Source organism: Homarus americanus, unplaced genomic scaffold (assembly GCF_018991925.1).
Source record: "Homarus americanus isolate GMGI-L3 unplaced genomic scaffold, GMGI_Hamer_2.0 scaffold39675, whole genome shotgun sequence".
NCBI lineage: Eukaryota > Metazoa > Arthropoda > Malacostraca > Decapoda > Nephropidae > Homarus > Homarus americanus.
Genome location: NW_024736071.1, coordinates 12,921,998 through 12,946,757, shown reverse-complemented (window position 1 = coordinate 12,946,757; position 24,760 = coordinate 12,921,998). Strand labels below are relative to the sequence as shown.

The 24,760-nt window shown below is 47.7% G+C and overlaps 1 protein-coding gene across 4 annotated transcripts in view; it reads left to right on the top strand.

The window, feature by feature from the left end:
• Positions 1-24,760, top strand: part of LOC121871794 (actin-binding Rho-activating protein-like) — a 61,173-nt gene that overhangs the window by 24,636 nt on the left and 11,777 nt on the right. For all 4 annotated transcript variants that reach the window (XM_042374279.1, XM_042374278.1, XM_042374281.1 and 1 more), the window contains exons 2-4: positions 7,796-8,361; positions 11,292-11,445; positions 12,744-12,836. In XM_042374279.1, the coding sequence (XP_042230213.1) occupies positions 8,195-8,361; positions 11,292-11,445; positions 12,744-12,836 (414 nt within the window). In that variant the 5' untranslated portion in view covers positions 7,796-8,194. The remainder of the gene's footprint in view (positions 1-7,795; positions 8,362-11,291; positions 11,446-12,743; positions 12,837-24,760) is intronic.

The window sequence follows — 24,760 nt, the reverse complement described above, 5'->3', positions numbered from 1 at the left end:
AGGGGTGGGTTGGAGGGAGGCAGGCTGGCGGGGGGGGAAAAGCAGGAACTATGGAGAGGCAGGTTGGGAGGAGGGAGAGTTGGACTGAAGGGAGGGGGAGGCAGACTGAAGAGAGGGGAGACAGGCCGAAGGAAGGGGAGACAGGCCGAAGGGAAGGTGGAGGCAGACTGGAAGTAGGGGAAAGGCTGATAGAGGCGCTCGAGGCGGGGGTGTGAATCGTATAGGGACGGGGTAGGGGACGGGGGTGGCGAAGGAAAGTCAGGGTAGGTTGGCTGGAGGGGCTGGGAAATAAAGGGAGGAGGGAGTGAGCGTGGGCAGGTGTGTGGGGGGTTGAATTTATTAAGGGGAAAGGAGCAGGATCGCACAAGAGAGAAGGGAAGAGGGGAAAGGAAAGTGGGAGGGAAAGAGGTGAGGGTCAGAGGAAGCGAAAGAGAAGGAAGGAGGGAAGGTGTGTGTGAGAGTAGGAGAGAAAGAGAAAGAGGGGGATATAGAGAGTAGGGGTGGAAGGGGGAGAGAGGCGAGAGGGAGATAATTAGATAAAAGAGTAAGAAAGGGGGAAGAGGGAGAATAAAAGTTGAAGAGAGAGAAAGTGAGAGAGAGGGGAAGAGAACGCGGCAAAAGAGGAAGAGAGGAAGAAAAGGAAGAGACGAGAGAGAGAGAGGGGGGGAGACGTAGGAAAAGAGGGAGAGAGGGAGAGAGGAAGAGAGGAGGCAAAGAACGATAGCTCGCCCTAGAGTTACTCAGAGGGGAGAGACTGAGGTGCTACTAGACCAAGTGAGGGGAAATGAATTCCAGTGAGGCTACTATTACTAGAGAGGGGGGGGGGTGAGGGAGGGGAGTATGAAGAAAGGAAGGAGTGGAAAGGGGAAAGCGATGTAGAGGGATGGAGGGGACAGCGAGGAAGGGAGGGTGGAAAGGGAAAGAGGTGTAGAGGGGCCTGGGGAGGAAAGGGGAGTGGTTGGGGTGTGGAGGAGCTACGGGAGGGAAAAGAAAGTGGAGTAGGAGTGTGGAGGCAGGAGTGGAGGGAGGGAGATGGCGACCTGGGGCTAAAAACACGCCTGAAATATTCGGGTAAGTTACGGCGAGCTGTGACCTACATTCGAGCATGCAAGATGGCTGCACCGGGCGAGCGACCTTGGCCAAGCACTGCGGGCCTGTGGCCGGCGTGCACCACCACCCCCTCCTCCCTTCCCTCTCCCCACCTTGTGCACCGCCACTACCCTCCCGCCACCTAGTGCACCGCCACCACCATCACCCTGTGCACCGCCACCACCCTCCCGCCACCTAGTGCAAGGCCACCACCCTCCTCCACTTTGTGCACCGCCACCATCCTCCTCCACCTAGTGTACCTCCACCACTTTAGTGCACTGCCACCACCCTCCCCCACCTAGTGTAAAACCTCCCTCCCCATATAATAAAATCACCTATTGTGCCACACCCAGCCTGCCCACCTCCCAACATCAAACCTACCCACACCTACCTACCCTACCCCCATGACAAACACGCCCTATCTCAACCATCCATTTCCCACACTCACGCCCCTTCTGCTCCTCCCCCTTCTCCTCCTCAACCACCACCCACTCACTGGCCCAAACACCCACCACCCACGCGCCAACCCATCCACCCATGCGCCAACCCATCCACCCATGCGCCCATCACTGTCCCGGGACACCCTCCAAACTATCTACTCATAGCGACCCTCTCAGGTACCCAGACATCCCCCCCCCGCCCCTCCAGGTACTGTACTCTTCCTCCTGTATTAACACTGAACAGATGACTAGTGAGTGGTGAGTCGTGAGGGGCGAGATATGTTGGGCTAGTAATGTTGCTATTTATTTATAGTTTGTGTTTAAGGTTACCTCCACGACAACATGGACACTATAATTATACAGTACAGTTTAAATTATTTACTCATTTAACTGGTCTCTCGCTCTCCCATATCCTTAATAGTTAATAGGTTTAGTACAGCCTTAGTAAACGCTGGCTGGCTTTCTTTACAGGTCTGTATTTGAGTGTTTTTACTCTTTGTATGACCCGTACTCCATACTATTACTACTACTACTAATAATAATAATAATAGATTATAATTATAATAACACTAATAATTATAATGTAGTAATAAAAATAAAAATAATAATAATATAATACTTCTAATAATACTAATAATAAAAATACCAAATAAAAATTATAATAATAGCAATAAAAATATAGTAATTATAATAGCAATATTACAAATAATAATAATAAGATATATAAAAAATTAATTGGTATTAATAACAATAAATCATGGTAATAAAAACTAATAATAACGATTAATATATATTTCTTTATAATAATTACTGTTGTATCATCAATATTGTTACTATTATTATTCTAAAGCCTTTTAATAACGCACAGATTTACGTTCACTTGAAGGAAAATACGAGAATAACTACAAGACAAAATACCCTCCCTGTTGTAGCTGTCAATCAATTAAGGTGATTCAGAAACCATTTAAAGAGGCGACCAGAAAATTATGCACCAATATAAGTGAGTGTAAAAGGTGTGTGTGTCACCATAGTGTTACATATGACCGCCAGGAACAATATAATATACAAGTATCCTAAGCAACCTAATTGTTTACCGTGAAAGGTTAATATTACCCAAGTTAGGTGTTCACCACGCGGCCTCTCTCTCTCCACTCTTATTGTGATCAACACGAGCGGAATTCATATGTATTTACTCTTATATTAATATAATACATCCTAGGAAAATACCCGGATCACCTGAAACTTAGCCCTTCTCTCACTCCACCCAATAGCTTATTATTTCACCTGATGATTACACGCTCTAACAGTACCTGGGGGAGTAGGTTAGGTTAGGTTAGGTTAGCGTTAAGGTTGTTAGGTTGCTGGGGGGAGGGGAGGGGGTGCTCTAATCATAGTGATCCCCAAAATTATTGGGGATCGAACCAGAGTGCAAGACTTTCAGTAAGTGACAGGTCCTCGGTTATTAACCTACCTTACCTGAGCTGAGCTAACCTAACCTACCTTACCGTGGATGTCCAGGGTTTACCGAACTACTGCTTAGTGCTGCTAATAATTTTCACATCTTGTATTACTAAGGTAAATAAGGTAAACCCTCCCGGGCTAAGGTCCTTCTGGAGTCTCTTGGCTCAGAAGGAGCCAACCTTGTAACATCTTTTATTGCCATAGGTAAGTTATCACTAGCGTTCTTATCATTATTACTATTACTACTACTATTATTATTACTATTACTATTACTACTACTGTTATTATTACTGTTACTATTATTTTAAACAGTCATTGTTATTATTATAAATAAGTATTAACATTATGAACATGGAAGAGGTCGAGTGGCTGTTTGAGTTCTCAGGGCAGCGCATCACACCGCCCCCCCTCCTCTCCCCTCACCCCACGGTTATTTCTGGTCACCCATCTCGTGTAGCTTTACCACCTCGGTTTTAATTGAGTTTTTTATCAATAGCTTTTTAGATAACAAAGTCAACCGAGCTCCAGGTTAATGTATTTGTCACAAAAGACTTATTAATTGTCTTAACTTACAAAAAATTACCCCCACTTTTGTACTGTACACTTTATAAGGGGATTTCTTTCATGTTCTAATGCCTTACATAATTATATAAAGTTGATATAATAATAAAAATATCAGGAGGAAGGTGAGGTGTAGAGGGACTATACAGGACGACTGTCTCCATCTTCAACCTGTGAGGAGGAAACGATGGAGAAGAGAAGAGAAAGAAAGAGAGAAAAAAAAGATACATCAGACGATAACGAAAGACAAGGGTGAAAGTTCCGGCAGAGAATTCAGAAGGCGCTACAAGACGCGTATATTAATAGAGCTACACTTAGCGACTTGGTTATACACTAATTAAAACAGAAATGAGAAAAGTCTCCAACTAGTTTAGAGTTTTCTTAACAGATTGGTTTGCGTAGAAACTTTGATGACAGTAGGTATTATTGGAAGCTTGTCATGTTTATTGTCATCTGTGGGGAGTTACAGATATACAAACGAGAGAGGGGGGAGGTGCAGCGAGAGAGGAGGGAGGGGGAGGTACAGCGAGAGAGGAGGGAGGGGGGGGAGGTGGGGAAGTGAGACAGGAGGGAGAGGGGAGGTATAGGGAGAGGAGGGAGGAGGGAGGGGCAGGAAGGAGAGAGGAGGGGGGGGGAAGGTATAGCGAGAGAGGAGGGGGGAGGTGAAAGAGAAGAAAGGAGGAGGGGAGGTACAGGAGAGAGGAGGGAGGGGAGGGGAAGGAGAGAGAGGAGGAGGGGAGAAGAGAGAGAGGGAGGGGGAAGGAGGGAGAGAGGAGGGAGGGGAAGGTATAGGGAGAGGAGGGAGGGGGAAGGTAGGGGGAAGGGAAGGGAGAGAGGAGGGAGGGGAGGGAGAAAGGAGAGAGGAGGGAGGGGGAGGAGGGAGAGAAGAGGGAGGGGGAGGGGCATGAGAGAGGAGGGAGGGGGGAGGTGGGAGCGAGAGAAGAGGGGAGGGAGGAGGGGGGTTAGGGAGAGAGAGAGAGGTGGGGAGGGGGAGGTATGAAGTGAAGGAGGAGGGAGAGGGGAGGTAGGTAGGAAGGAGGAGGGAGAGGAGGAGGGGAGGGGGGGGGAGGAAGGAGAGAAGAGAGGGAGGGGGGAGGAGAAGGGAGAAGGAGGGGAGGGGGGAGGGTAGGAGAGAGGAGGGAGGGGAGGGGAGAAGGGAGAAGAGGGGAGGGGGAGGGAGAAGAGAGGAGGGAGGGGAGGTAGGGAGAAGAGGGGAGGGAGGAGAGGGAGAGAGGAGGGAGGGGAGGAGGAGGGAGAGAGGAGGGAGAGGGAAGGAGGGGAGAGGGAGGAGGTGGAGAGAGGAGGAGAGAGGGAGGGGAGGAGAAGGAGAGAGGAGGGAGGGGGGAGGTGGAAAGGAAAGAGGAGGGGGAGGGGGAGGGAGAAGGAGAGAGGAGGGAGGGGGAGGGGAAGGAGAGAGGGAGAGGGGAAGGGGAAGGGAGAGAGGCATAGGAGAGAGGAGAGGGAGAAGGAGAAGAGAGAGAGGAGGGGAGGGGAGGAGAGAAGAGGAGGGAGGGGGGGGGGAGGAGTAGAGAGAGGAGGAGGGAGGGGAGGGAGAGAGGGAGGGGGAAGGAGGAGGGGGAGGGAGGGAGGAGGGAAGGTGGAGTGAGGAGGAGAGGGAGGGGAAGGTAGAAGGTGAGAGAGGGAGAGGAGAGAGAGGGAGGAAGGAGGGGAGGAGTGAGAGGGAGGAGGGAGGGGGAGGAAGGAGAGAGAGGGAGGGGAGGTAGAAGGAGAGAGGAGGGAGGGGAAGGGGGGAGAAGAGAGAGGGAGGGGAGGGGAGGAAGGAGAGAGGAGGGGAGGGGGGGGAGAAGAGAGGAGGAGGGAGGGGAGGAAGGAGAGAGGAGGAGGGGGGGGAGGAGGAGAGGAGGAGGAGGCAAAGGAGGGGAGGGAGGGGAGGAGAGAGGGAGGGAGGAAAAGGAGGAGAGGGAGGAGAGGAGGAGGAGGAGGAGAGAGGAGGGAGGGGGAAGGTGGAGAAGGAGAGAGGAGGGAGGGGGAGGGGAGGGAGGGGAGGTAGGGAAGGGAGAGAGGAGGGAGGTGGAGGAGGGAGAGAGAGAGGGGAGGGAGGGGGAAGGAGGAGAGAGGGAGGGGAGGGGAGAAAGGAGAGAGGAGGGAGGGGGGTAGAAAGAGAGAGGAGGGAGGAGGAGGGAGGGGAAGGAGAAGGAGAGAGGAGGGAGGGGAGGTAGAAGGAGGAGAGGAGGGAGGGGAGAAGGATAGGAAGGAGGAGAGGAGGGAGGGAGGAGGAGTGAGAGGGAGTGGGGGCAGAGAAGGAGAGAGGAGGGAGGGGAGAGAAGAAGGAGAGGAGGGAGGGGAGGTATAGAGAGAGGGAGGGAGGGGGAAGGGTAGAAAGGAGAGAGGAGGAGGGGAGGAGGGAAGGGGAGAGGAGGGAGGGGAGGAGGGAAGGAGAGAGGAGAGGAGGGGAGGGAAGAGAGGGAGGGGGGAGGGGAAGAGAGAGGAGGGAGGGGAGGGACAAAGGGGAGAGAGGAGGGAGGGGAGGGGAGAAGGGAAGGAGAGAGAGGGAGGGGAGGTGGAGAAGGGGAGGAGGGAGGAGGGGAGGTAGAAGGGAGAGAGAGAGGAGGGGGGGAGGAGAAGGAGAGAGGGGGAGGGGGAAGGGAAGGAGGGAGGTGGAGGAGGGGAGGGGGAGGTGGGAGGGGAGAGAGGAGGGAGGGAGGGAGGGGGAGAGGAAGGAGAGAGGAGGAGGGGAGGGGAAGGGAGAGAGAGAGGAGGGGAGGGAGAGAGGAGGGAGAGGAGAGGGAGGGGAGGTAGCAAGGAGAGAGGAGGGAGGCGGAAGGGAAGGGAGAGGAGGGAGGGGGAAGGTAAAGGAGAGAGAGGAGGGGAGGGGAGAAGGAGAAAGAGAGGGAGGGAGGCGGGAAGGAGAGAGGAGGGAGGGGAAGGTAGTGAAGAGGAAGAGGAGGGAGGGGAGGAGGAGAGAGAGGGGGAGGGGGAGGGGAGAAGGGGAGAGAGGAGGGGAGGGGAGGGGAAGGGAGAGAGGAGGGAGGGGGGGGGAAGGAGAGAGGAGGGAGGGGGGAGGTAGAAGAGAGGAGGAGGAGGGGGGAGGAGAAGGAGAGAGGGGAGGGAGGGGAGGGGAGAGGAGGAGGAGGGAGGAGGGAGAGAGGGAGGGAGGGGGAGGTGAGAAGGGAGAGAGGAGGGAGGTGGGAAGGTAAGGAGAGGAGGGAGGGGAGGTATAGGAGGAGGAGGGGAGGAAGGAGAGGGAGGGGAGGGAGGGTGGAGAAGGAGAGAGAGGGAGGGGAGGTAAGGAGAGAGGAGGAGGGGGAGGTAAGGGAGGAGGGAGGGAGGGAAGGAGAAAGAGAGGTGGAGGGGGGGAGGTATAGAGAGGTGGGAGGGAGGTAGTAGAGGGGAGAGATGAATGGCTGAGTTATTTATCACACACACACACACGCGCACAACACACACACGTCCACGCACACACACACACGTCCACGCACACGTACAAACACACACACACACACACGTACACGCACATACACACACACATACACACACACACGTACACACACACACACACACACACACACACACACACACACACACACACACACACACACACAGCATCACAAGAGGCCTGTCATGGAACGATGGTAGGAGTGTTGTCCCTCAAGCCTATACTATGCGCTCCTTGGTAATAAACCATAATGCAGTAGTGTCGTATGTTACAGCAGAACCCCTCGCTTGCTGTGTTTCACCAGAATATGTTTAACTTATAGATCAGCCTATCCATTGAGTACTCGTGTGTCGCCCTCAGGGAAGAGCGACCACCTGACAGACCTTGCGGTGCACACCTGCCTCAGTAGAACATGTCTACCTGAGCAATTCATACACGACGCTGTTCATCCTTTTAGTGTTATAAACGTACCTCTGATATATAGATCCAATTCCCCCCTTTCAGCCGAACAAATAAACGTTTCATCTCCCGTTTCCAAAATCTCATTGACTGTTAAGTGTATTTCATCTCACTTAATATCATAATTCTACACTTAAGTTCTACATCTCCAGAATAAGTTGTTCTAATCCTCTGGTAACTATCGTGTTCAGGAGACTTAAGTCTGCATGTCATTTTAAACTTCTCCAAGTTTCCGACTGATATGATACGCTACACACCTGTGTATTAAAGCTTAATTCCTAGGTATACGGCGAATAACTGGGCATTAAGCTATAATGTTCTTTCTAAGTATATATTTGTGGTCGTCCTCAAGCTGCGCAACTTTCTCAGCAAATCATTTCTCTTGCAGGGCATCCTCGCTCATCCTGAGGCACCACGTCGGTAACAAGATATTGGACGTCTCACCGACTACAAACAACCACCATCTTCTCATCGTCTACTGCCAGAAAGTGCACGAAACCTTGAGAACCAAAGCTTCCAGTTACCCCTAGGAACTAGTCTCTTAAGGACCCTAAAACATACATAATTTCCAGACGCTCAGGATGGTGGTCTCTCAACAGTAGTTAAGAAAATGGAAAAACAGGTCTCTTAATTGATCGCCTGACACACACACACACACACACACACACACACACACATCCCCCAAAAAGTAAATTTACACCATCCACTATCCTTTACCAACATCACTCTCTACTAACACCAAGTCCTCACCTCTGCCACCAGTAACACAGTAAATCGTTCCACCAAGATGCCTCTGGACCTACGCCTCTTCCACGCAGGGGTGAGCGACATGAAGAACAAATTCGACAAGAAGATCGAGGAACACAAGCAAGCTCAGCTGGAGAACCCCTTCAGCGAGTGGGAGGGCGCCGGCCGTACCAGGAGACTCTCTAAGGAAGACATAGGATATGGCAAGTACGTACTGTACGTCGTCGGGTGAGACAGGTCCGTCGTCACCTCTCCACTGCCTTGACGGGGTTTTCAAAATGGTGGTTTCCATAAGAACTGATATTTTCTTTTTGATGGATAGACTTACGTGAAAAATACAGTGCAAAAATCTCTCCCTCTCTCATGCACGATAATTTTGTTGCCAGTGAAAAAATTCTACCTTTCAGCCAAATGCTAGAGTTTTAATTCCAATACGCGCGTCCTTTCTTGTTAAAACAAGTTGGGTCCGGGACGCAAAACTCTACGGTTGTTCAGAGCCATGTTTACTCACATCAGCCCTGTTTACTCACATCAGCCATGTTTACTCACATCAGCCCTGTTTACTCACATCAGCCATGTTTACTCACATCAGCCATGTTTACTCACATCAGCCATGTTTACTCACTTCAGCCATGTTTACTCACATCAGCCATGTTTACTTACAGCAACCATGTTTACTTACATCAGCCCTGTTTACTCACATCAGCCCTGTTTACTCACATCAGCCCTGTTTACTCACATCAGCCATGTTTACTCACATCAGCCATGTTTACCCACATCAGCCGTTTACTCACATCAGCCATGTTTACTCACATGAGCCCTGTTTACTCACATCAGCCATGTTTACTCACATCAACCATGTTTACTCACATCAGCCATGTTTACTCATCCATCAGTTTTACTCACATCAGCCACTCACCCTGTTTACTCACATCAGCCATGTTTACTCACATCAGCCATGCTTCAGCCACTCACATCAGCCATTTACTACCATCACATCAGCCATGTTTACTCACATCAGCCATGTTTACTCACATCAGCCATGTTTACTTACTCACATCAGCCATGTTTACTCACATCAGCCATGCTTACTCACATCAGCCATATTTACTCACTTCAGCCATCTTTACTCACATCAGCCATGTTTACTCACATCAGCCATGTTTACTCACATCAGCCATGCTTACTCACATCAGCCATATTTACTCACTTCAGCCATCTTTACTCACATCAGCCATGTTTACTCACATCAGCCATGTTTACTTACATCAGCCATGTTTACTTACAGCAACCATGTTTACTTACATCAGCCCTGTTTACTTACATCAGCCCTGTTTACTCACATCAGCCCTGTTTACTCACATCAGCCCTGTTTACTCACATCAGCCATGTTTACTTACATCAGCCATGTTTACTTACAGCAACCATGTTTACTCACATCAGCCCTGTTACTCACATCAGCCATGCTTACTCACTGTTTACTCACATCAGCCATGTTACTCACATCACATCAGCCCTGTTTACTCACATCAGCCATGTTTACTCACATCAGCCACTCACATCAGCCATGTTTACTCACACCAGCCCTGTTTACTCACATCAGCCATGTTTACTCACATCAGCCATGTTTACTCACATCAGCCCTGTTTACTCACATCAGCCATGTTTACTCACATGAGCCCTGTTTACTCACATCAGCCATGTTTACTCACATCAGCCATGTTTACTCAAACAGCCCTGTTTACTCACATCAGCCATGTTTACTCACATCAGCAATGTTTACTTACAGCAACCATGTTTACTCACATCAGCCATGTTTACTCACATCAGCCATGTTTACTCACATCAGCCATGTTTACTCACATCAGTCATATTTACTCACATCAGCCAACAAGAGAATGGATCAAATTATTAGACTATTAGAGGGTCATGTGATTAACTAGCGTTCACTACAAACCCTAATACCTATGGAGTTTTCTAGTGATGCAACGGGCTCCTAAGTCATGTTATTTACCTATGTTCTCATGGGGAAGTGTGCCGCTTTATGTCACCAAGTCTACAATGATAACAATTAACAATCAACATTTCGAGCTTACCTAAGTTGTTATTAACTCCAACATAACGACAATTAGGAAACGTCTTTGAAGGAAATATTGTAATTATTGATATTTCGAACGTGGCGTGACATAGGAGCCTTTGGGAGGTAGTATTGAGCCTTAGTAGACCCCCCCCCCCAGGCAAGTGTACTGTCTTAAATGGTTCTCATTGACGATGTATAATCTGTGAGTTAAGTTCATCGTAATTCCATAAAGTCTCTAGTAATCTCAGTGTGGTGTACCTTACAACTTAACTACGTCCTGCTGATGTAGAGACTTTTTTCTGCCTTGACACTGTAGGTTCGAGTTAATTTCACGCACGCACGCACGCACGCACGCACCACACACACACACACACACACACCAACTAATGACCATAAAGCTTCGTGTTACCTGTCTTTGTGATCATATTTAATTTATAGTTGACCATCACGATTCATCTTACTTGGTAAACACTGGACTCTATAGGGCTAGTTACTGTAACGCAGCCAATCCCGTAAACAAGTGAATTACAATAGAATACGCAGCACGATAGATGGAACACACTACTGTACAATATTTCCAGACGCGAATATTAAGACTCATTGAGAGCCAAGTCGTGTAGCAGCTAGGGTAGTCACCAAGACTCCTGATAAATCACCCACCCTGCATCACCTTTCTTCCCCTAAAATATATATATAATGCTATGCTCTGGTTCTTTTGTGACGGAAGTTATGTACACAATTTAAGACCTCAAAGCATTTTTTTTTTCATACACAAACTTTTTGCATCCAGGTTTTAAGTATCTTTTACTAAGTTAATATAGACATCAGTAGAGTTTCTGTCTCCTGATGACCGTGCTAGATTCAAGTGGTGTTTATCCAGTTATCAAATAAAGCATCACATTAGCTCTTAATCTAACACTTCTTGCTATATAATTCCCAGACAGGTTTATTTGTGATTATTTTGTATCAATTTCCCTTTGAATGTTTTCCTTTACTGGCCTGTTTACATCTGAGTATTAGTGTTGGTAGCGTGTATGTATGTGTGTGTGTGTTACAGGCCGTTGCCGGGTAGTAAGTCAGAGCTGAGGAGCCAGGCAGCACAAGCTCACATTATGATGGACATCCGCTACCTGTGTGACATGATCTGGGACTGTTCCGAGTGGCGCAGTCCAGATGGCAGGGCAGCCATCACCTTCGGCAAACTTTTTAAGGTACAAACTTCCGGATTTTTCAAAATGTTAAATAAATTGCGCATTCGAGTCGTAAAATTCATCTAGAAAATATCTAATGTAGGTGTATAAAAGATGCCATACAGCAACAACAACATACAGCAGCAGCTGAGAGTAGACACGTTAATTACAGAAGCTACATCAATCAATATTATAGCGCAGTCAAACACACCGAGTACAGTATATAAACAGATCTACAGATTGGTCTTATAATCCCGTCGTGTCCTTCACCGACACATTTTAATCATCACTAACCGTTTTACAGGCTGCCCCCAACTCATCGTTTCATTCTACCTATCTCTCACCCCTCACTTTGACTTCCCCCTCACCTCCTTTCTCTCATTTTATCTGTTCTTATGTCAACATAAGATCATAAGAATGGAGGAAACTGCAGCGGGCCTATTGAGACATACTGCACAGTCCCGTTTGCACCCAACCCCTATCGCTCATATATCTATCCAACCTATGTTTGCAGCTTATCAATTACAAAAAATAAGTAAACGGTCTCAATCTCATTCTTATTCCAAGTCTCTCTCTCTCTCTCTCTCTCTCTCTCTCTCTCTCTCTCTCTCTCTCTCTCTCTCTCTCTCTCTCTCCCCCAGTCAGTCAAGGATAGAGTCAGTCTCCCAGGCAGTCAGTTATTCACTTAATCATTCAGTCCTTCATTTTAGGTCATAAGTGGCTGGTATGTCTGCTTATAGAATATACAGTACAATGTGTTGATTTATCCTTCATATACCTCATCTTCCAAGGAAGCTCTTTAAATCCACTGTGTATATTATGTAATGATATTTCCAATTTGAGTGCATGTTTTTTTTTATTTAACATGTCACCATTACTTGATATTAAGTGTTATTTTACCTTGTCTATTTTTTCCTAAACATAAAATGTCAGTTTTGCCAAACTTAAGTTGAGTTTCTTTTAAGTTATAATGTCACCCATCATTTTACTGAAAAGTCTATCTTTTCTGTAATACTCCGCAATAACACAGAATTTTTCCCTTCCTACACTTTGACCTCTGACCTTTCCTTCAATTGCGAACTCCGACCCCTACTTGACCTATGGTCTCTGACCTCCACTTTTATATATGACTCCTCACTCATCTGACCTATGAACCCTGAACCATACCTGTCTCTTTTTTACCCCACCATAAAACGACTAATGACCCCTAATCTTTTAATGACATTTGGTTGTATGATTTCCTGGTGTGTGACGTATGAACCTCCTGACGTGTGATCTGTTACTCCACCCCCTCCCCCCATCTCCCTCTTTCCATGCAGTTGTATATCGCCATCTCGGACAAGGTGGTTGGCACCCTCCTGAGGGCCAGAAAACACCGCTTCGTCCAGTTTGAAGGAGAGATGCTCTACCAGGTAAAGTAATTTGTTTTCCGTTTCTTTCTAATTAACCTGTATTAATTAATGGTTTGTAGCACTTGGCTCAATATCAGCTAAATATTATCTCTGTCTATCGGTGTGCGCACTCTATTGACCCTCATAAGCGTCACAACAGACATTACCTGAGACATTGAGTATAAACAGTAAACAGCTGATTTTAGTCTCCCAGGTAACCTATATTTCTTATTTGTAAACATACTGTAGAAGGTACTGTAGTAACTGATTCTACACATGTCTTAAAGCATCGGTTTTGAAAAACAACAAAACCCTTATAAAGATCTTCTCTACTTATGTTTGTACTGATTTTGAGTCTACAGTGATGGTCATGGTCAATAAATATAATTACGCCCATGACGTACGAGAGCCAGGGTGGGGGCAGTGACTGTACCTGTAGTCATAACGAGTCTTTGTGGTTCCTGGCCAGAGTGTGGGATTATACACCTGGCTGTCTTAAGTGAGTCCTGGCAGGTGTGTGGGATTATATACCTGCTTTCATGTATAGAGAAATAAACAAGCATCTGGCCATTGCTCTCACCATAACTTCCGTCTTTCATGAAGAATTAACAACACATTAACAGCTGTCAACACCATCAAACACACTGGGGGACTCATTTCTTTCCTTAACCAAATACAAGAGAACGCACGCACGCACGCACGCACACACGCACACACGCACACACACTATAGCTACAGTGTAAAGATCACGGGAAGGAGGGAGGGAGGGAGAGGCGCTGGCTAAGCAAAGGTCATCGGTGTGACGGGTGAGCGGCACCGTTGCCATCGTGGCACACTCTGGCACTTCCAGGAACTCCGCGTGGGCGTGGAGGGGGCGGGCACTCATTCACCGGAGAGAGGGAGGAAGGGATGGGGAAGGGGAGTCATGTCATTCATAACAGTTGTCCCAATCATCAGGTCATGTCTGTTATGTCTGTTACGGAAGCCATCTCTCAATAGCTATGTTCTCAGTCATGTCATTCATTAAGTACTGTATCTCAAGCCATGTTATTCACAGACAGAGAAGTTGGCGTCATCTCATTTCACAGTGGGAGTGGGAAGGTTATGTCCCTCAGAGGAGGGTGGGGAGGTCATGTCACTCAAGAGGAGGGTGGGGAGGTCATGTTACACAGAGGAGGGTGGGATGTCATGTCACTTAGAGGAGGGTGGGGAGGTCATGTCACTCAAGAGGAGGGTGGGGAGGTCATGTTACACAGAGGAGGGTGGGATGTCATGTCACTTAGAGGAGGGTGGGGAGGTCATGTCACTCAAGAGGAGGGTGTGGAAGGTCATGTCACCAAGGAGGACGGAGAGGTTATGTCACTCAGAAGGGAGGGTGGGGAGGTCATGTCACTCAAAGGAGGGTAGGATGTTATGTCACTCAGAGGAGGGTGGAGAGGTCATGTCACTCAGAGGATGGTTGGAGATCATGTTACTCAAGAGAAGGGCAGGAAGGTCATGTCATTCAGAAGATGGTTGGAGGTCATGTCACTCAGAGGATGGTTGGAGGTCATGTCATTCAGAGGAGGGTGGGAGGTCATGTTACTTAGAGGAAGGTGGAAGGTCATGTCACTCAAGAGGAGGGTGGGAAGGTCATGTCACTCAGAGGATGGTTGAAGGTCACAACCCGATGTATCAGTAGACGGTCGTGTCTTATATCGAACAAAGAGACAATACAGGAGAGTTAAAGAGTCTTCATGTCGGTCATCAGAGTATTCATGTCGGTCATCAGAGTATTCATGTCGGTCATCAGAGTATTCATGTCGGTCATCAGAGTATTCATGTCGGTCATCAGAGTATTCATGTCGGTCATCAAAGTATTCATGTCGGTCATCAGATCATGTCGGTCATCAGAGTATTCATATCGGTCAGTTCATGTCGGTCATCATCATGTCGGTCATCAGAGTATTCATGTCAGTCATCAGAGTATTCATGTCGGTCATCAGAGTATTCTGTCGGTCATCAGAGTCTTCATGTCAGTCATCAGAGTATTCATGTCGGTCATGTCATCAGAGTATTCATGTCAGTCATCAGAGTATTCATGTCGGTCATCGGTCATCAGTATTCATCGGTCATCAAGTATTCATGTTGGTCATCAGAGTATTCATGTCGGTCACCAAAGTATTCATGTCGGTCATCAGAGTATTCATGTCGGTCATCAGAGTATTCATGTCGGTCATCAGAGTATTCATGTCGGTCATCAGAGTATTCATGTCGGTCATCAGAGTATTCATGTCGGTCATCGGAGTATTCATGTTGGTCATCAGAGTATTCATGTCGGTCATCAAAACAGTCATGTCTCTCATCAGTGAGGTGAGGAGTACAGCCTCACTAACACGGTACAAGTTATGTGTAATTCAAACCATAATAATAAAGACTTTAGTTATCTTATGCGTGCTGTTACATGGGGAAACTTAATCCTGACATACCACTACAGGTCCTATTTTCCTTAGGACAATTTCTAGCTCAAACACGTTTAATACTGGTATATAGATTATACAGCATCCAACGGTATAATACTGATATAGCCTCAAATATATATATATATATATATATATATATATATATATATATATATATATATATATATATATATATATATATATATATATATATACTACCGAGAACCTATACTGTATATGCACCACCACTGTACATACTGTATATCAGTCCAATCTACAGAACGGAACGGAGTAACTCAGGAGGGCAGTGAATCTAACAACGCCTTCATGTTTCCTTATATTTCAGGGTCACCTTTGAGTAACTCTGGACCAATGTTATTTCTTAACAATGCCTAGCAAGAGATTTTAAATTATACATGTTTAATATATGGGGCACATGCTATATATATATTATGCATATGCTAGGTTTTTATAAGACGGGAGTAGGAGAGTTATGAAGACGGTTTTGAGTGTGGAATAAATATTAAAACTCAGGATCATTTAGTATACCGTGGTGGGATGTTCGTCTCAAGCAACACGTAAGAACAACAGTGAGCTATTTAAAGGAAATCAGCCGTAAGCAAGTGGGTACCAGACACGTACTATAGGTGGGTGCCAGACACGTACTATAGGTGGGTACCAGACACGTACTATAGGTGGGTGCCAGACACGTACTATAGGTGGGTGCCAGACACGTACTATAGGTGGGTGCCAGACACGTACTATAGGTGGGTGCCAGACACGTACTATAGGTGGGTGCCAGACACGTACTATAGGTGGGTGCCAGACACGGTACACACGGTGGGGAGAGACACGCACTATATAGGTGGGTGCCAGACACGTACTATAGGTGGGTGCCAGACACGTACTATAGGTGGGTGCCAGACACGTACTATAGGTGGGTGCCAGACACGTACTATAGGTGGGTGCCAGACACGTACTATACGTGGGTGCCAGACATGCACTATAGGTGGGTGCCACGATGAACACAATTACTCAACGTTTTTTTTTTTAGAAATATTAGGATGTGTAATGCAATGAGATTATTTCCTTTTGAGAGCACTGAGAGGCAGCTGTGGTACACATTAGACTGTATTGCGTCCCATGCTTTTGTACTCTGGCTATGACCTGAATTATGCTGGCCATCACTAGGCGTAGCGCGGCAGCAGCTGGTATTGTAACAACACAATGACGTGGACGTCAAGCTATCACCTGTGTTAGTAATTAATCACCTTGTTAAAATCGCCTCAGCTCATTACAGTAAAGCTAACTTCATTCACTGATTTTACTGACCATTTATTTTCATAATTTACGTTATAAAAGTCAGACTAATTAATCAATAACAGATGCCTTAGAATGATGATGTCACGCTGTGTGGGAGAACATGATGTACGTAGTAATTTTTATTTACTTATTTATTTATTTATTTATTTATTTTATTTTTTATTTTTTTTTACTAAAAAGAAATGATAATTTCAATATCTAGGGGTGCGGTCGAGTGGATACTGAGCTCGTGTCTTGTCCTTAGAATCATTGGCTCGTTTCCAGGGCACCTTACAGTCCACCCAGCTGTGAAGGGGTACCTAACTTTACAGTGAAGACGCTCGAGTACAGTGTCGACTGCACTACCACCTAGTGTACATAACAATGGTTTACTCGTAGTCTACATAGCCATATTTCTCTGTCTCTAATTGGCCTGAAGGACTACGGGATCCACGTTCACTTCTTAATAACTTGTATGGCGGCTAGAAAAAACCATTGTCAACGAATGGGTAGGTGTGTGTTGATATTGATCCCTGTCTCGCCGCGATATGAAAATCTACGGCCAACAGAAATCTATTTGAACCTGATTCGCGTGTCCGAATCATGAGAATTAAAAAAAAAATGTACCTCATAGCGAACCAAAGCAAGGTGTTTTTACATTAAAAGGATTAGTATAGCCTCCAATCAACGACTCCACTAAAGGGTCATATATTCGATAAATTCCAGTGTCCCACCATTCCTTTGTCAGAAGGGCACACTGCCACACTTTATTACACGTGGCTTCAGGGGGAGGAAAGGTGAGCCACAAATACAGAACCTCCGAAAAATTCTGTCTTAAAATCCTGGGCCAACAGGTAAAGCCAGAAAGGCGAGGTGTCGGAGGTGACGACGCTAAGACCCTCCTCTTCCTCCCCCTCCTCCACCTGCAGGGTCTCCTCCCCTCCTACACCATCTGCAGGGATCTCCTCCCTCCCCCTGCACCACCTTCAGGGGTCAGGGGTCTCTTCCCTCCCCCAGCACCATTTGCAGGGGTCTCCTCCCTCACCCTGAACCATCTGCAGGGGTCTCCTCCCTCCCCAGCACCATCTGCAGGGGTCGTTTTTAAAAGGTTTGATACTAGGGGGAGTCACCACCTTATAGCATCACCAACTAATTCACCTCCACCTGGGGGTATCACCTCCCAAAGGTTACGGGCAGGAAGAGATGGTGCATGAAGGTGTTGGTGTTGGTGATCGTAGTGACCTCTCCCTCCCCCCGGCGACGTGTGGGAGTTGTGCGTTGACTAGCGACCTTTGGTGACCCTACTTCAGGTCACTATCAATACTCACACAACCATTACTTTCTCCTTCACTTTCCTTGTGTGTTTTGTGTGTGTGTGTGTGTGTGTGTGTGTGTGTGTGTGTGTGTGTGTGTGTGTGTGTGTGTGTGTGTGTGTATAAAGTGAGTGTTACAATTAAGTTTATCTTAAGTAGCAAAAAATAAATAAATAAAAGACATACTAGCACGAGCAGTAATGAGGGAAGGTTGGTTTAACATACGTACCTATATACATGATATACATTCTGTGTGTGTGTGTGTGTGTGTGTGTGTGTGTGTGTGTGTGTGTGTGTGTGTGCGCGCGCGCAGGGTGGTGTAATACGTCTAGTGTGTCAGCATTATGTTAGTGTTAAGATGCAGGCACTGCTTGTTCCGTTTCGCTTTCAGCTATTGCCGCTGGCTAGCCCTCGTAGTAAACAGGGAAACAACTTGCACACAAGTCTACGCCTGCCAGTACACAGCCTCTTCACCATCAAGACTCCTGCTGTGCCTCCTGGTGGCAACACACGGAAACTGAGTGCCTCATGGGCCCAGGCTAGACCAGCAGAGGATCTCAGAGCAGCAGTGGGCCCCAGAGGGGCGGCGCATAGGCCCACTGGCATGTGGACATGTACTGGTGCCTACCAACCATTGCTCCGCTGCCTTGCGCATTAACCTTGGTAGGTATAAGGCTACGGGAGTAAACCCCGAACGAAAAATCTGTGGTGGAGCCCCATATCAGGGAGACATGCTTACAGAGCTCCAACACGACACCAACAATGGTATAGGCAGAAGAGGTAACCACCATGGGAACCCAACGACTACACCGACGAACGAAGGCAATGCATGGTGGACACGCTACTAGGGCGAAACCCAACAAATTGAGCTATCGTCAGTCCATTGCAACTCTCCCTCTCCCCAGTCGTTGCAACACTTGCACCACTGGATCAGGAAAGGGGAGAGCCAAGATAGTGGCTGCAGCCTGCGCTCCTGCCTCACCACATAAATCAACTCACCCGAAGCCATCAACCACCTCATCGTACTTATCATCATCATCAAAACCCCTATACCCCCCAAAAGTCCTACGGCGATGGACGAGTGGCGACAGGGACAGGCAGAGATGACTGCTAGGAGTCTCAAGTCACAACTCTGCACATGGTCGTTTATGCACTGTGATCTAGGCAGCAGTGCAATCCTGTCCTGCATTTGCGACTGAGCAGCCCTTTCGAGGAGCCACTTTGCTCACCCTACATGAAGAGGGGGGCAGAAAAGGTGCCCTAAACATAGCCTGCCTAAAGAACCAACCTGGCTGGGCAACCGCACCCAGTAAGGTCATCTTTATGCGTTCGAAAACACAATCATAATCACAGATCCAAACAAAAACAAACTATACAACCTCTTATGGAAGGTTAAGCCTGCTGCGGAGAAAAACAACATTTATGAAGTTGGCTAACTGAAATGCCTGTTGGGATCAACGAGCGCCTCATGACGCTCCGAGTCACACTGAATCACTCATCAGTGCATACGCCCCAATACTGGATCCAGAGGATGACATCAATAAGACTTTTTACGCCACCTTGACAGAGTGCTAACCTCTCTCCCCAGAGAAGATAAGGTTGTACTCCTAGATGACTTAAATGCTAGAGTTGGTAAAGATGCTGACATTTGGCAGGGAATCATAGGGAGAAATGGACGATGCAAGTGTAATCCCAACGGCCTACTCCTCAGCATGCGCTGCACAAACCTTACTATCACCAATACCTTGTTTAGGCAAGCCGACAAGTTCAAGGGTTCGTGGCAACACACACGATCCAACCACTGGCATCTCATTGACTACATCATTGTCAGAGAAAGAGATCGCCAAGCTCTCACTTCACGTCGCCCCAAAACGGCGTAGGCAACAACATTTAGAAGAGGTTTTAACACTAAGCGTCTGGAGGATTCAGCGAAAGCACATGCTTTTAGAAAGCAGCTAGAACATGGGCTGATAAACAACCCGACAACAAACAATCCAAATACCAGTGCCGAATGAGATATTCTCGACACTGTCATGACAAAAACCTGCAGAGAGACTCTCCCGCCAGATCGAAAGAATACACCAGGACTGGTTTGATGAATATAACCTGGCAATCAATGTACTCATCGATGATAAACGTGCTGCCTTAACTGACTGACAGAACAACCCTCAATCTCGGGCCAAAGCTGATATCTTCCATAAGACGAAAGCGGCAGCCCAGTGGGAACTTCGTAATCTAAAGAACGACTGGTTTAAAAATAAAGCATGTGAAACACAAAATTTTGCAGATCAGCACAAAATGCGCAAATTTTTCAATTCCACTAAAACATTTTATGGGCCAATCACTCGTTGTGCAGCCCCCATCCGCTCATCCGATGGTAACTCAATAATTAAAGACGAAGAAGGCATCCTTCAGCGCTGGAAAGAGCACTGCCATTCACTGCTCAACCGAAATACCGATGTGGATATCCAGACTACCCAGCAGGTCCCTCAGTATCCACAGCTGATCACTTCAGCTATCTTCTATCCCTGGATGAGGTACAGTAGCTACTGCCATCAAAAAGATGAAAAATAACAAAGCCTCAGGGCCTGATGCAATCCCAGCCGAGGTGTATAAAGCAGGAGGACCTCTGCTTACCAGCCGTCTCCACTCTCTCCTGGAGAATATATGGGAAAAGGAGGAAATCACCCAAACTCTTAAAGACGCCTCCATCGTCAATATTTATAAGAACAAGGGAGACCGGTCAGATTGTGGCAACTACCGAGGGATCTCGCTGCTGTCCATAGCTGACAAGATTATCGCTCGAGTCCTCCTTAAACGACTTCTTCCTGAGGCGGAAAGCCTCCTTCCAAAATCTAAATGTGGCTTTCGACCATCATGTGACACTACTAACATAATATTTGCTGTCCGTCAGATACAGGAAAAGTGCAGAGCACAGCGTCGTGACCTGTACATGGCTTTCATCGATCTAACCAAGGCCTTCGACTCGGTCAGCAGGGAAGCCTTCTGGTGGATCCCCAGCCGTTTTGGCTGCCCACCAAAATTCATCACCATTGTGAGGCAACTCCACGATAGCATGAAAGGCAGTGTCCTGTGCAATGGGACCCAGTCTGAGTTCTTCTCCATCCAAACGGGGGTTAAGCAGGGGTGTGTACTAGCACCAACTCTCTTTTCCATTTTCTTGGCTGCCTTCCTTACTCGTGCCAGCGCAAATTTAGCCGGCGGGGTGGACATCGGGTACCAGATGAAGGGTCTTTTCAACATAAGACGACTCCAGTCAGGAACAAAGGTGTCGGCAGCTTCCATTACTGAGCTTCAGTATGCACACGACCTCACCCTTGTCGCTCACACCGAACGCGACCTACAGGAGATCCTGAACACCTTTGCAGATGCGTATGCACACTTTTGTCTTAAGGTTTATGTTCTGTACGTAAGACTCAGATTCTCTTTCAGCCTGCCCCTGGTTCAGACACACCTCACCATCCTTGCAGCTTAATGGTACTACCCACTCTAATGTTACGCACTTTCAGTATCTCGGCTTTCACCTGTCTACCACCGTGGACATCGATGAAGAGATTCAGCATCGGATCAAATGTGCATCTCAAGCCTTTGACGGACTCCGAAATCGTATCTTTAGCTGTAAGGAGCTGAAATTATCTACAAAGTTACACGTTTATCAAGCAGTGGTCCTCCACACCCTGCTATATGGCAACGAGACATGGGTCGCATACAGTCTCCAAGAGGCACATCATGGCACTTGAAAACTTTCACCAACGTAGTCTACGTTCCATCCTCCGAGTTCACTGGGAAGACAAGAGAACAAATACCAGTATTTTTGCTAACTCCAACTGTAGACGCATCGAGACTACCGTTATCCATGAACAACTACGCTAGACTGGCCAAAGTGGCCAAGTTACCCGCATGGACGGCAGTAGAATGCCAAAGCAGCTAATTTATAGTTATCTAACGAATAGTAAACGTAACGCTGACAGGCAACTAAAAAGATATAAGGACAGTCTTAAGACAAACCTAAAAAAGTGCCAAATCGACCCCCTCACCTGGGAGACAATTACTCCACACCGTAACGCTTGGAGGAGCACCACACGAGAAAATGTCAATACTTTCGAGTTAGCCCGACTGCATTTCGAGGCAGATAGGCGCCAACGCCAGAAAGACGCTTCCTCCACCCCTCCCGCAGTAGATGTAACCCCCTACACGTGTAACATCTGTAGACGACCCTGTCGGTCCCGTAATGGTCTCTCTAGTCATCTCAGAGCTCACCAGGGAAGGTGACATCCTCAATAACTCACATCATTTTATCATAGCTAGATGATTGTCATACTCGATTCCGAATGGCATTAAAGTAGTAGTAGTAGTAGTGTGTGTGTGTGTGTGTGTGTGTGTGTGTGTGTTTTCCTTATTCATTTCCACATTTTTGAAGAAGACTGAAAAACGGTAGGGAGGTGCGGTAACTCTGAAGGTACAATACTAAACATCCCTCAGGTCTGTTGCTACGGGCTCAAACCTTGACTCCATCGACCCTAACCAACACTAAATATTTACTGCCTCTTTTTTAGGCATTGCGTCTTGTGATCTGTCAGAGAGACGTCAGTGGTAACGTTAGTGTTATGTTTAGCAGCGGAGTAGGTGGTGGTGGTGGTGATTATGGTAGTGGTGGTGGTGGTGATTATGGTGGTGGCGGATATTATAGTAGTGGTAGTGATTATGATAGTAGTGGTGGTAGGGATTATGGTGGTGGTGGTGGTGGTGGTAATTATGGTGGTGGTGATTATGGTAGTGGTAGTGGTGGGGATTATCGTTGTGGTGGTTGTGGTGATTATGGTAGTGGTGGTGGTGATTATGGTAGTGGTGGTGGTGGTGGTGGTGATTATGGCATGTGGGGTGGTGAGGATTATGGTAGTGGTGGCTATTATGGTGGTAGGGGATATTATAGTAGTGGTAGTGGTGGAGATTATGGCAGTAATGGTGGTGGGGATTATAGTGGTAGTGGTGGTAGTTTGGATAATGGTGGTGGTGGTAGTGGATATTATGGTACTGGTAGTGTTGGTGGTGGTGGATATTATGGTAGTGGTAGTGGTGGTGATTATGGCATTTGGGGTGGTGAGGATTATGGTGGTGGTTGTAGTGGGGATTATAGTGGTGGTGGTGGTGATGGGGATTGTGGTAGTGGTGGTGATTATGGTGGTGATCATGGTGGTGGTGATGGTGGTGGTGGTGGTGGTGATGGTGGTGATGGTGGTGGTGATTATGGTAGTGGTAGTGGTGGAGATTGTTGTTGTTGTTGTTGTTGTTGTTGTGGTGGTGGTGGTGGTGGTGGTGATGTGATGATGATGATGATGATGATGATGATGATGATGATGATGATGATGATGATGATGATGATAGTGGTGGTGGTGGTGATTATGGTAGTGGTGATTATGGTAGTGGTAGTGGTGATTATGGTAGTGGTGGTGGTGATTATGGCAGTGGGGATTATGACAGTGGTAGAGGCGGTAGGGAATATGGTAGTGGTGGTGAGGTTTATGGCATTGGTGGTGGTGTGAATTAAGGTAGTGGTAGTGGTGGTAGGGATAATGGTGGTGGTGGTGGTGGTGGTAGGGATAATGGTAGAGGTAGTGGTGGTGGTAGCACTAGAGTCAACAACCTATCTCCCTCTAACCCACCAAGTAACTACGGAGTCCATGATAGAAAATACAAGAATACATGTTAACCACAAAAAGGATCCCGTCACCAGATTCATTTTCCTGAATATGTGACAAACGTACATGTCAGTAGAGTCTCTTTCCTGAGTGTGAAGAGATAAAAGGGATCAGTCCTTGTCCTGATTGTGTAAAAGAAGGATAAGTCATCAGTCCTTTTATCTGAGTTTGTTTAGAAGAGGGGAGGCGCGACGGAGGTGAGCTTTCATTCATGAGGGTGAGTGGGGCGGCGTGAGCTGGGACAGAGGCCAGGCGCGGAGTACTACAAAAGGTAACGTCGAGCGAGGGGGCGTAGCACAAGGTCAAAATGTCAGAGTGCCATGTGCTCGCCCGCTCCTGCCTCCCCTCCCCTCCCCTCCCTCCTCTTCCGCTGCTGCTGCTGCTGCTGCTGCCTCGCTCCCGTTGTTGTTGCTGCATTGCTCCTGCTCCTGCTTCTCTCCAGCTGATGCTGCGGCCTCGCTCCTGGTGCTGCCTCGCTCCTGCTACTGCTGGTTTTATACCGTTACTGAATGATGCTGTCGCCGTTACTCCTCTCTGCTGTGTGTCGTGATAATTTGTGCATAAATCAGATTGTAAATTGTACTCATTCCTCAGACATAAAGGTCCAACAAGTGTATTCAGATGCTAGTGTATATGATACAGTTTTAGTCACCATAGAAGCCAATGAACTCATAAAGAGTTTGGGACGAGGCGTTACACTCGAAACCGACTGTACGTTGTTGTCTGCTAGCTGAGGTAACCCGTGGTCGAGTCACATGACCCTGACTACGACGCTGCTCCACACCACCCCTCACCACCCACCCTTCTCACTCCACCCACCTCTCACCACCACCCTTCTCACTCCACCCACCCTTCTCACCACCACCCTTCTCACTCCACCCACCCTCTTCACTCAACCCACCCCTCACTCCGCCCACCCCTCACCACCACACCCTTCTCACTCCACCCACCCCCTCAACCCACCACCCTTCTCACTCCACCCACCCCTCACCACCACCCTTCTCACCCAAGCACCCACCCCTCACCACCACCCTCACTCCACCCACCCCCTCACCACCACCCTTCTCACTCCACCCACCCCTCACACCATCACCCTTTCTCACTCCGCCCACCCCCTCACCATCACCCTCTGCCCGCCCACCCCTCACCACCACCCCTTCTCACTCCAC